Raw genomic sequence first — 13,679 nt, forward strand, 5'->3', positions numbered from 1 at the left:
GTGCAGAAACAAGCCAAATGTCCATCAACTAATAAACAAAACGTGGTATATAGATACAATGGGATGAAGTATTGATAATATGCTTCAAAATGAATGAACCTTGAAAACACTACACTAACTGAAAGAGGTCAGTCACTAAAGACCACATATTATTGCCGGGCATGGTGGCTCACGCCTGTAATCCCAACACTTTGGGAGGCCAAGGCGGGTGGATCATGAGGTCAGGAGTTCAAGACCAGCCTGGCCAACATGGTGAAACCCCGTCTCTACCAAAAAAAATACAAAAATTAGCTGGGCGTGGTGGCGGGCGCCTGTAATCCCAGCTACTCGGGAGGCTGAGGCAGAGAACTGCTTGAACCCGGGAGGCGGAGGTTGCAGTGAGCCGAGATCACACCATGCACTCCAGCCTGGGCGACAGAGGGACACTCCATCTCAAAAAAAAAAAAAAAAAAAAAAAAAAAAAAAAGACCACATGTTATTAGTATATAGTAAAAACCACTAAACTGTATACTTGATACAAGTAAATTATACGGTATGTAAACTTTAGCTCAATAAAGTTGTTATAAAAATTTATGCAGGTGATGGTTGTACTAAATGTGAATGTTATTTTTTATTTTTTTTTTACTTATTTATTTATTTTTAATAGAGACAAGGTCTCACTAAGTTGCCCAAGCTGGTTTTGAACTCCTGAGCTCAAGCAATCCTCCCACCACGGCCTCCCAAAGTACCAGGATTATAGTCGTGAGGCACCATGCCTAGCCGGTACTACAATGTGAATGTTCTTAATGCCACTGAACTACACACTTAAAAATGGCTAAAATGGTCACGGACAGTGGCTCTTGCCTGTAATCCCAGATACTCGGGAAGCTGAAACTGGAGGATGCTTGAGGCAAGGAGTCCAAGGCTAGCCGGGCAACACAGCAAAACTCCATCTCCAAAAACATTTAAAAAGAAATCTAGCCAAGCATGGTGGAGTAGACCTGTAGCTCCAGCTACTTGGGAGGTTGAGGCAGGAAGATTCAAGCCCAGGAGTTTGCAGCTACTATAAACTGTGATAGTGCCACTGCACTCCAGCCCTGGTAACAGGGTAAGATCCTGTCTCAAAGTAAAAAATAAAATAAATATCCAATATTGAGGCCAGGTGCGGTGGCACTTTGGTAGGCCGAGGCAGGCAGATAACTTGAGCTCAGGAGTTTGAGGCTAGCCTGGGCAACATGGCAAAACCCTGTCTCTACAAAAAATACAAAAATTAGCCGGCATAGTGGCACACACTTGTAGTCCCAGTTACTTAAGAGGCTGAGCCCAGATGATTGCTTGAGCCTGGGAGTCGGAGGCTGCAGTGAGCCAAGACTGCGCCACTGCACTCCAGCTTGGGCAACAGAGTGAGACTCTTGTCTCAAAAAACAAAACTAAACTAAACTAAACTAAACTAAACTAAACTAAATATTGGGGCTGGGCACGGGGGCTCATGCCTGTAATCCCAGCACTTTGGGAGGCTGAGGTGGGCAGATCACTTGAGGTCAGGAGTTCAAGATCAGCCTGGCCAACATGGTGAAATCCTAGCTCTACTAAAAATACAAAAATTAGCCAGGTGTGGTGGCGCATGCCTGTACTTCTAGTACTCAGGAGGCTGAGGCACGAGAATCGCTTGAACCTGGGAAGTGGAGGCTGCAGGGAGCCAAGATCACAGCACTGCACTCTGGCCTGGGAGACAGACCAAGACTGCAAAAAATAATAATAATAATAATTTAAAAAAATATATATATATATAAAAATACTGGAACACCAAAGATAACTAAAAAGTAAACTAAAAAAAAGGTTGATTAAAAAAAACTTTTTTAAGAGATGGGGTCTCACTACATAGCCCAGGTTGGTCTCGAACTCCTGGGCTCAAGTGATCTTCCCGTCTCAGCCTCCCAAATGCTGGGATGAGTCATGAGCCACCAATGCACTCAGCCTGATTTTTTATTTTTTAGTTTTTTGAATCAGGGTCTTGTTCTGTCTGAGGCTGGAGTGCAGTGACACCAATCATGGCTCACTGCAGTGTCAAGTCCCTGGGCTCAAGAAATCCTGCCACCTCTAAGGTTGATTATTAAAAGTTAGATAAACTAATTATTGGGGCCTCGAGAAAACCGAGGGATATTAATTTAAAAGATAAGTTTTATAAGTTGTAAAGTAAGTCCTCACATAATATACTCTTGAAGGATACCTAGCATTCACAGAATCTAAGACTGGTATTTGCATAAAAAAGAAAAGCCTCAGGCCCGGCGCGGTGGCTCATGCCTGTAATCCCAGCACTTTGGGAGGCCCAGGCGGGCAGATCACAAAGTCAGGAGATGGAGACCACCACCTTGGATAACACAGTGAAACCCCATCTCTACTAAAAATACAAAAAATTAGCCGGGCTTGGTGGCACACGCCTGCAGTCCCAGCTACTCAGGAGACTGAGGCAGGAGAATCGCTTGAACCTGGGAGGCAGAGGTTGCAGTGAGCCGAGACTGCGCCACTGCAGTCCAGCCTGGGCAACAGAGCAAGACTCTGTCTCAAAAAAAAAAAAAAAAAAAAGAGAGGCCTCAATTAGTCTACAATCTATAACTATGATAAATTCTGACCTGCTTCATAATTCTTGGTCAATAACATTGGCCAGATAGTATTGAACTAGACCAATTAGATATTTATATGTTTTACTTTTTCCCACAAAAAACACTATAAAAAATTAATCCACTATGATAATGGTAGCTTAAATCATATGCTATGATTGTAGTAACAAAGCCAAGCAAAAGACACTATCTAGTCATTGTTCCATCCTGGTAACAAAGACAGTTGAGAAAAGTACCTAGGGATCACAACAGAAAAGCTCAGCTGCAAGCAAACCTCACTGCAATATCATATCCAAGGGCGTCTCACCTAGGTGATGCAATTCTAGAGGAAAACAAAATCAAATAAACCAAGCTAATGCTACTTCAGTGTAACTTACCTAATCAATAAAACTAAAGTTTAAAAATCTAGTAGCCTTTCTTTAAAAGACCTAAATTGAATCAAGATTTTTTGTTTCTCCTTAAGTTAATTTTTTTAAAAAAAACTAGCTGGCCAGGAGCGTTGGTTCACGCCGGTAATCCCAGCACTTTGGGAGGCCAAGGCAGGCGGATCACCTGAGTTCAGGAGTTTGAGACTAACCTGGCCAACATGGTGAAACCCCGTCTCTACTAAAAATACAAAATTGGCCAGGCGTGATGGCACGCGCCTGTAATCCAGCTACTTGGGGGGCTGAGGCAGGACAATCGCTTAAACCTGGGAGGCGGAGGTTGCAGTGAGCCGAGGTCACGCCACTGTACTCCAGCCCGGGCAACATAGTGAGACTCTGTCTTTAAAAAATAAACAAAAAAACTACACTACACCTGTACAGTCGTATTTAAAAATGGAGAGAATGAATGTGGTTGTATAGAAAATTTGTTAAAATAAGTAATTTCACATCTATGGCTCAAAAGTTGTTTTTAATAAAAGTGGTTTCTCCACAATAATATTTATTAGATCTACAGTATGAATTTCCAGCATGATGAAAGAGACATCCAAAGTAAAAACAAAAAATATTTACCTGACAAAACAAAATATACTCCTTCCCCCCGCCCCCCCAACAGAGTCTTGCTCTGTCGCCCAGGCTGGAATGCAGTGGCGCAATCTCGGCTCACTGCAAGCTCCGCCTCCCGGGTTCACGCCATTCTCCTGCCTCAGCCTCCCGGGTAGCTGGGACTACAGGCGCCTGCCACCACAACTGGCTAATTTTTTGTATTTTTAGTAGAGACAGGGTTTCACCGTGTTAGCCAGGATGTTCTCGATCTCCTGACCTCGTGATCCACCCGCCTCCGCCTCCCAAAGTGCTCTGGGATTACAGGCGTGAGCCACCTCGCCCGACCCTCCTTTTTTTTTTTTTTTTTTTTTGGGAGTGCAATGGCGCCATCTTGGCCCACTGCAACCTCCGACTCCCGGGTTCAAGCGATTCTCCTGCCTCAGCCTCCCAAGCAGCTGAGATTACAGGTGCATGCCACCACGCCTGGCTAATTTTTTGTATGTTTAGTAGAGACGGGGTTTCACCATGTTGGCCAGGCTGGTCTTGAACTCCTGACTCCACCCACCTCGGCCTCCCAAAGTGCTGAGATTACAGGCATAAGCCACCATGCCCGGCCCAAAATATATTCTTACCATATGATCCAGCGACCATGCTCCTTGATATTTACCCAAAAGAGCTGAAAACATGTCCACACAAAAATCTGCACAAGAAAAAAAAAAAAGGACGTACATGTATGTTTACAGCTGCTTTTTATTAGTAACTGGCAAAACTTGAAAGCAATCAAAATGTCCTTCAGTAGGTGAGTGGATAAACAAACTGTGGTATATCCACACAATTGAGTACTATTCAGCACCAAAAAGAAATAAGCTATCAAATCATAGAAAGACATGCCAGAACCTAATGTGAACTATTAAATGAAAATATCCTACCTCAAAAGGAATGCATACATGATCCAACTACATAATACTCTGGAAAAGACAAAACTGAAGAGACAGTAAAACATCAGTGTTTGCTAGAGGTTGGGAGTGGGGAGAAGTAGACAGAGCAGAGGATGTTTAGAGAACTGAAAATATTCCATATAATACTATAATGGTAGATACATGTCACTATGTATTTGTCCAAACCCAAAGAATATACAACACCAAGCATAAATTCTAATGCAAGCAACGAACTTTGGGTAATTAATGATGTGTCAGTGTCAGTTCATTGACTGACTAATGTACCATTCTAGCAGGGGATGTTGATTACGGGGGAGATTAATGCATGTGTGGAGGCAGGAGATATACAGGAAATATCAGTAAGTTCCTCTCAATTTTGCTGTGAACCTAAAACTGATCTAAAAAATTAAATCTTAAAAAATTTCATTTCATTTTGTTTTAATTTTTTATTTCTTTTAGACAAGAAGAGAATGTGATTTAAAAAGAAAAACAAAATTAAAAAAGAAAAAAATAAAATAGGCTGGGCATGGTGGCTCACGCCTGTAATTCCAGCACGTTGGGAGGCTGAGGCAGGTGGATTACTTGAGGTCAGAGGTTCAAGACCAGCCTGGTCAATATGGTGAAACCCTGTCTCTACTAAAAATACAAAAATTAGCTGGGCGTGGTGGTGGGCACCTGTAATCCCAGCTACTTGGGAGGCTGAGGCAGGAGAATTGCTTGAACCCAGGAGGCAGAGGTTGCAGTGAGCCGAGATTGTGCCACTGCACTCCAGCCTGGGCGACAGAGCGAGACTCCGTCTCAAAAATAAATAAATAAATAAATAAATAAAACAAAATAGAAACAGGGTCTGGCTATGGCTGCCCAGCCTTGTCTCAAACTCCTGGATTCAAGTGATCCTCTCGCTTAAGCTTCCCAAAGTGCTGAGATTACAGGCGTGACGCACCACACGTAGACAAAAAAACTTAACTACATAAAAGCTGCAGACAAGAAAGATACATAATGGTAAAGACAGACTACTGATTACTCTTATCAAAGAAAAATGGGCCGGGTGTGGTGGCTCACGCCTGTAATCCCAGCACACTGGGAGGCTGAGGCAGGTGGATCACCTGAAGTCAGGAGTTCAAGACCAGCCTGACCAACATGGAGAAACCCCGTCGCCACTAAAAATACAAAATTAGCTGGGCGTGGTAGCACATGCCTATAATCCCAGTACTTGGGAGGCTGAGGCAGGAGAATCGCTTGAACTCGGGAGATGGAGGTTGCAGTGAACCGAGATCGCCCCATTGACTCCAGCCTGGACAACAAGAGTGAAAATCCGTCTCAAAAAAAAAAAAGAAAAAAAAAAAGTAAACAAATACATCAATGCTCAAATGGCTATTTCTCACTTCATTCCAAAATTATTAAATGCTAGGAAATAAGGAGGCTGGGGGATAAGAATGCAAAAACAAATACGAGTAAAGCTCTGACCTGAAAGGAGCTTACAATCCACTGAAGAAAACAAATATGCACACATATAAGAGAGTGAACAAGATAAGAAAGCACTGTAAGGCCAAGCACGGTGGCTCACGCCTGTAATCCCAGCACTTTGGGAGGCCAAGACGGGCAGATCACTCAGGATTTTGAGACCAGCCTGGGCAGCATAGTGAAACCCCATCTCTACTAAAAATACAAAAAAAAAAAAAAAAAAAAAGCCAGGTGTTGTGGTGGGCACCTGTAATCCCAGCTACTCCAGAGGCTGAGGCAGGAGAACTACTTGAACCTGGGAGGCGGAGGTTGCAATGACCCAAGATTGCGCCACCGCACTCCAGCCTGATCAACAGAGCGAAGTCTGTCTCAAAAAAAACAAAGAAAGAAAAAAGAAAGCAAGCAAGCACTGTGCAGTGTCCAACCTCCATACTAGCAGAGGTATCCTTCTTCAATTTATAAAACATTGCAGGGGTCCCCAGTATCCATAAGATAATGTTAAACTTTTAGCAGGTCATCAAGGAACTTTATGTCAAACTTGAGTTTGAAGCCAGGTGTGGTGGTGTGTGCCTGTAGTCCCAACTACTCAAGAGTATCACGTGGGAGGATCACTTGAGCCCAGGAGACTGAGGCTTCAGTGAGCCATGATCACCGCAGCCTGGGCAACATGGTGAGATCCTGTCTCAGAAAAAAACAACCAACCAAAAAAAACCACTTAATTCTGAGCCTAGCCTCCAGTCTCATCTCACACCTTTGACAAACATAAACCTCATCTGCCAATTACAGAAGGCTATTCATTATTCTCCAAGCATACCATGTACTTTAGAAACTCCGAGCCCTTGCTCACGTAACACAATTTTGTGAAACTTTTCTTTCCTGGTTACATTATTAGCTCATAAAATTGATATCAGATACGGTTCTGCCTGAAGGAAAAAAAACTAAATTATCTTTCTAAATTACTTTCAGCCTAAGATTGCATCGCTCTAAGAATTTTAGATCAGCCAGGTGCCGTGGCTCATGCCTGCAATCCCAGCACTTTGAGAGGCTGAGGCAGGGTGATCACTTGAGCCCAAAAATTCAACATGGACAACATGGCAAGACCCTATCTCCACAAAAAATTTTAAACTGGACGGGCGTGGTGGCTCACGCCTGTAATCTCAGCACTTTGGGAGGCTGAGGTGGGTGGACCATGAGGTCAGGAGATGGAGACCATCCTGGTTAACAGAGTGAAACCCTGTCTCTACTAAAAATACAAAAAATTAGCCGGGCATGGTGGCGGGCGCCTGTAGTCCCAGCTACTAGGGAGGCTGAGGCAGGAGAATGGCGTGAACTTGGGAGGTGGAGGTTGCAGTGAGGCGAGATTGCACCAATGCACTCCAGCCTGGGTGACAGAGGGAGACTCCATCTCAAAAAAAAAAAAAAAAATTTAAATTAGCCACATGAAGTAGCACATGCTTGTGGTCCCAGCTATTCAGGAGGCTGAGGGAGGAGGATCACTTGAGCCCAGGAGATCAAGGCTGCAGTATACTCTGATGACACCACTGCACTCCAGCCTGGGCAACAGAGTGAGACCCTGTCTCCAAAAAAAAAAAAAAAAAAGAATTTTAGATGGCAGCAGGACTTTTATTTTACTCCTACAACAAAGTCAACATACTTTTATAATTGTATCATAAGGACAAAAAGAGAAATCAAAATAGTTTGCACTCTAAAAGAATATTCCAGTGGAAAGTTCAAAATAAGTACTGGGGCTGGGTGCGGTGGCTCATGCCTGTAATCCCAACACTTTGGGAGGCCGAGGCCGGCAGGTCATGAGGCCAAGAGATCGAGACCATTCTGGCCAACATGGTGAAACCCCATCTCTACTAAAAATACAAAAATTAGCTGGGCATGGTGATGCACACCTGTAGTCCCAGCTACTCAGGAGGCTGAGGCAGGAGAATCGCTTGAACCCAGGAGGTGGAGGTTACAGTGAGCTGAGATCGCGCCACTGCACTCCAGCCTGGCGACAGAGCGAGAATCCATCTCAAAAGAAAAAAAAAAAAAGAGTAAAGAGTACTGGCATAAGACTGACTACTAGCACAAGACTCACTTTATCAGCATTATTTCACTCAAACACTTAAGTGTAGAAATTTTAAATAAAGCATGATCCATCTTTTCTTATGGGAAAAAATAAGAAAAATTGGTAATATAAGGACATTAACACTATCTCAAAGTATCTTATTAATGCATTTATTTACTAGTTTACCTCTCTCAACTACACACGATAAAATAAGAAACATGAACTGTATTTTTCTTGTTCATAGCTGTATACTCAGAGAGTCAGTTTCTGCCTGGCACTGAATGAATTAATTAACCAATGGAGAGAAACTTCACCAAGTAGACTTCATTCAGTACTTTAGGTAGTTAATGTGGTCCAGAGTTTGGCCTAAAACAACTTTGCATTCTTAGAAAAATGAAAGTGGATACAACTCACAGAGACATAAAATTAACCTTAAGAAATAGAGATACAGGCCGGGTGCAGTGACTAACGCCTATAATCCCAATACTTTGGGAGGCTGCAGCAGGTGGATCACTTGAGGTCGGGAGTTCGAGACCAGCCTGACCAACACGGTGAAACCTTGTCTCTATTAAAAATACAAAAATGAGATGGGTGGATCATCTGAGGTCAGGAGTTTGAGACCAGGCTGGCCAACATGGTGAAACCCTGTCTCTACTAAAAATATGAAAACGTAGGCATGGTGGTGTGTGCCTGTAATCCCAGCTACCCAGGAGGCTGAGGCAGGAAAACTGCTCGAACCCGGGAGGCAGAAGTTGCAGTGAGCCAAGATCACTCCACTGGACTCCAGCCTGGGTGACAGCAAAACTCCATCTCAAAAAAAATAAAAAAATTAGCAGGGCATGGTGGCATGCGCCTGTAGTCCCAGCTACTCAGGAGGCTGAGGCACAAGAATCGCTTAAACTCTGGAGGCAGAGGTTGCAGTGAGGCGAGACTGTGCCACTGCACTCCAGCCTGGGCGAGAGTGAGACTCCATCTCAAAAAAAAAAAAGAAAGAAAGAGAGATGCAAAACAATGAAGATCAGTCAAGTGCAGAGGTCACACCAGTAGTCCCAGCTAACTACTCAGGAGGCTGAAGTGAGAGGATCACTTGAGCTCAGTGAGTTCAAGAGCAGCCTGGCCAGCAGAGGCCCCATCAATTTAAAAGAAAAAAAAAAAAAAAAAAAAAAAAAGCTGTTGTAAGCTAAAAAGAAAAGAAAAAAAGTCAAATTTTCTAATTTATAGTAAGAAATAACTTTTGTAAGAATGAGAATATTCATCATTTTTTCTCCTTCAAGCTGTATATTTATGATTTATATGCTTCTATGTATACTATATATCAATCAAACATTTTCTCTACACACACACAAAAAAAATAGCCAGGCACAGTGGCACATGCCTGTAGTCCCAACTACTAGGGAAACTGAGGCAGAAGAACACTTGAGCCCAGGGATTCAAAGTCAGTGTGCTATGATTGTGCCACTACACTCCAGCCTAGGTGACAGAGCAAGACTCTGTCTCTTAAAAAAAACCAGCACTTTGGGAGGCCAAGACAGGAGGATCAATTGAGCACAGGAGTTCAAAACCAGCCTGGCAACACAGCAAGACCTGATCTCTGCTAAAAATAAAAAAATTTAGCTGGGGATGGTGGTATACACCTGTATTCCCAGCTACGGTGAGAGGATTGCCTAAGCCCAGGAGACTGAGGCTGCAGTAAGCAGTGATCACACTACCATCACACTCCAACCAGGGAGACGTAGCAAAACTCTGCCTCGAAATAAATTTAAAAAAAAAAAAAAAAAAATTGAGTTGTAGAACCAGACTACTGGGTTGAAATCCCAGCTTGCCTACTTACTAACCACGCAACCATGAGACAAGTTAGTTAATCTCTCTGTGCCTCAATTTCCTTATGGTAAAATCAGAATAACAGTAGTACATGTAGTAGGACTGTTTTTTGTTGTTGTTGTTTTTGAGACAGAGTCTCGCTCTGTCACTCAGGCTGGAGTGTGGTGGTGCAATCTTGGCGCACTGCAACCTCCGCCTCCCGGGTTCAAGCGTTTCGGCCTCCCAAAGTGCTAGGATTACAGGCGTGAGCCACCGCAACCAGCCATACGACTGTTTTAACATTCTATCTGGAAATTTTTTTGGCTTATACTAAAGTTATAAAAATAGTACAGAGAATTTCAGTACACCTTTTACCTGGCTTCCTCTAAGATCAAATCTTTCTTTTTTTTTTCTGAGACGGAGTCTTGCTCTGTCGCCCAGGCTGGAGTGCAGTGGTGCGATCTCGGCTCACTGCAATCTCCACCTCCCAGCTTCAAGCAATTCTCCTGCCTCAGCCTCCCGAGTAGCTGGGATTACAGGCGCCCACCAGCATGCCCAGCTACTTTTTGCATTTTTAGTAGAGACCATGTTGGCCAGGCTGGTCTCGAACTCCTGACCTTGTGATCAGCCCACCTCGGCCTCCCAAAGTTCTGGGAATTACAGCTGTGAGACACCATGCCCGGCCAGCCTCTAAGATAAACTCTTACATAACCACAGCACAATTATCAAAACTAAGAAATTAACAGTGATATAATGTTATTAACTAAACTATGTAACTTATTTAGAATTTCACCCGTTTTTCTACTAATGCCCTTTTTCTGTTCCAAGATGTCATCCAGGATCCCACATTGCATTTAGTTGTCATGTCTCCTTGGTCTCCTCTGATATGTGAGATTTTCCCCATTTTCCCTTGTTTTCATGACATGGACACTTTCAAATAATACTGTTCAGTTGTTTCATGTAATGTTCCTCAATTTGGATTTGTCTGATGTTTTCTCATGATTAGACAGAGGCTATGCATTCTTGGCAAAACTACCACAGAACTGATGTGCCTTTCTCAGTGCATTATAACAGAGGATACATAATGGCTCATTATCTTATTCCTAACAATGTTAACCTTAATCACTTGGTTATTGGTGGTGTCTAAAGTGTTTCTTCACCCTAAAGTTAATGTTTTTCCCTTTGTAAGTAATAACTATTGGGGAAGATACTTTGAGATGATGCAAACATTGTGTTCTCAAACTTTTGCCCACCAATTTTAAAATTCATCAAAGGGATCTTACCTGCAGCAGTTATTACTGTGGTATTCTAATGGTGATTTTTAAATTTACCTCATTCTGTCTGTATTTGTTAATTGAAACTCTTTTAAAGGAAGAGCTGTCACTTCTTTAGATTATGAACTCATGGATATTTTAATTCTCTAATATAGAGATCCTGAAATATTAAGCTCAAAAACATGTAAAGGAATGAACAGTATCCCAAAAATAAAGGCCTCTATGAGCAATTATATACATAAATGTCAAGAATATTTCAATAAGGAGGTATTCCTCTTTGAGCAGCCATAGCAAAATAGTTACAATATGACGTGTGGAGTTTGCTTTAAAATAACCCACTTTTCCCAAGAGTTCAAGGTTACAGTGAGCTATGGCTGCACCACTGGAATCCAGCCTAGGTGACAGTGAGACCTTGTCTCTAAAAAATAAATAGATACATAAAATAACCCACTTTGGTACAGAGGTTGGGAATGCTACATAGATGAAAAAAGATTAAGATATGAGTTAATAATTATTAAAGCTGTGTAACACCTAACAGGCGCTCCTGATGCTAGTCTCCGTATTTTTTTATACGTTTAAATTTTTCCATATTGAAGAGTCAAAAAATATTTTAAGGACCCCAAAACACAGTATTTAGTTAAATCACAAGTTCACTTTTCAAATATGCCATTTATACCTGTTGTCTATTTCTGAATCCTCCTTCATCCCCCAAAATTCTACCAAAACTAACTTTAAAAAATTATGGATTAGGCTGGGCGCGGTAGCTCACGCCTGTAATTCCAACACTTTGGAAGGCTGAGGTGGGCAGATCAATTGAGGTCAGGAGTTCGAGACCAGCCTGGCCAATATGATGACACCCCATCTCTACTAAAAATAAAAAAATTAACCAGGCATGGCAGCACACGCCTGTAATCCCAACTACTTGGGAGGCTGAAGCACGAGAATCTCTTGAACCCGGAAGGCAAAGCTTGCAGTGAGCCGAGATCACGACACTGCACTCTAGCCTGGACAACAGACAAAAACTCTATCTTAAAAAAAGAAAAAAAAGAAATGTGGTATACATCTACCATGGAATACTACTCAGCCACAAAAAGGAACAAAGTAATGGCATTCACAGCAACTTGGAGTTGGAAACCATTATTCTAAGTAAAGTAACTCAGGAATGGAAAATCAAACATCGTGTGTTCTCATTTATATAAGTGGGAGCTAAGCTATGAGAACACAAAGGCAAAACAATGACATAATGGACTTTGGGGACTCACGGGGAAGTGGGAGAGGGATAAAAGACTACGTACACACTGGGTAGAGTGTACACTGCTGGGGTGATGGGTGCACCAAAATCTCATAAATCACCACTAAAGAACTCTTCCATGCAACCAAACACCCACCACCTGTTCCCCGAAAACTACTGAAAAATAAAAGGCAGAGACATGTCCTGTACAGTATACAACTTAATGACAATTTAAGAAACCAAACTAGGCTGGGCTCAGTGGCTCATGACTGTAATCTCAGCCTTTTGGGAGGCCGAGGCCAGAAGATCACTCGAGGCCAGAGCACTGCTCAAGGCCAGGAGTTTGAGACCACCCTGGTCAACAAAGCAAGATCTATCTCTATGAAAAAACTTAAAAATTAGCCAGGTGTGGTGGTATGTGCCTATAGTCCTAGCTACTCGGGAGGCTAAGCCAGGAAGACTGCTTAAGCCCAGGAGTTTGAGGATGCAGTGAGCTATGATCACACCACTACACTCCAGCCTGGGTAACAGAGCAAGACCCTGACCGTAAGAAAAAAACAAACTGGCAGGGTATGGTATCATATGCCTGTAGTCCCAGCTACTCGGGAGGCCGAGGCAGGAGAATCACTTGAGCTCAGGAGTTCAAGGCCAGCCTGGGCAACATAGCGAGATCTTATCTCTAATTACAACATTTTTAACATAAATTTTAAAAAATAATTTTTTAAAAAATCTGCCTTATAATAACAGGTAAAGATGAGTGTTAGAAGCAAGTGAGAGATACGAAGGTATAAGTTAGACCATGAAAGGGTTTAACTTAGACAAGAGAGTTTGGATTTCATCTCAAAAGTAAAGTTTGTTGGGATGTTTTGGCAAGGTTTAGTCAATCTCACAATGGACAGGATAACAAGGAGGTTTATTTAGTACTTATTAATTTTAAAAATCATAAAATATTTGTCCTTTTGTGACTGTCTTATTTCACTTAGCATAATGTCCTCAAAGTTCATCCACGTTGTAGCATGTGTCAGATTTCCTTTTTTTTTTTTTTTTTTTTGAGACAGAGTCGCACTCTGTTGCCCACGCTGGAGTGCAGTGGCATGATGTCAGCTCACTGCAACCTCCACCTCCCAGGTTCAAGGTTCAAGCAATTCTCGTGCCTCAGTCTCCAGGGTAGCTGGGATTATAGGCACGTGCCACCGCGCCCAGCAAATTTTTGTATTTTTAGTAGAGGCGGGGTTTCTCCATGTTGGCCAAGCTGGTCTCGAACTCTTGGCCTCAAGTGATCCTCATGCCTTGGCCTCCCAAACTGTTGGGATTACAGGCATGAGCCCCCACACCAGGCCAAGAT

General features: G+C 42.6%; 1 protein-coding gene across 7 annotated transcripts in view; it reads right to left on the reverse strand.

Annotated features, from left to right (window-relative positions):
• RAB6A (RAB6A, member RAS oncogene family) overlaps positions 1-13,679 on the reverse strand; it is a 112,418-nt gene that overhangs the window by 63,545 nt on the left and 35,194 nt on the right. Inside the window, exon 2 of one of the 7 annotated variants that reach the window (XM_063672077.1) lies at positions 4,201-4,268. The exons of 5 other annotated variants lie outside the window; for them this stretch is intronic. In XM_063672077.1, the coding sequence (XP_063528147.1) occupies positions 4,201-4,219 (19 nt within the window). In that variant the 5' untranslated portion in view covers positions 4,220-4,268. Of the gene's footprint in view, positions 1-4,200; positions 4,269-13,679 lie in introns of those variants that run through there. One more of the 7 variants, XM_063672076.1, reaches the window with a different exon arrangement.

Source organism: Pongo pygmaeus, chromosome 9 (genome assembly GCF_028885625.2).
Source record: "Pongo pygmaeus isolate AG05252 chromosome 9, NHGRI_mPonPyg2-v2.0_pri, whole genome shotgun sequence".
Lineage (NCBI taxonomy): Eukaryota > Metazoa > Chordata > Mammalia > Primates > Hominidae > Pongo > Pongo pygmaeus.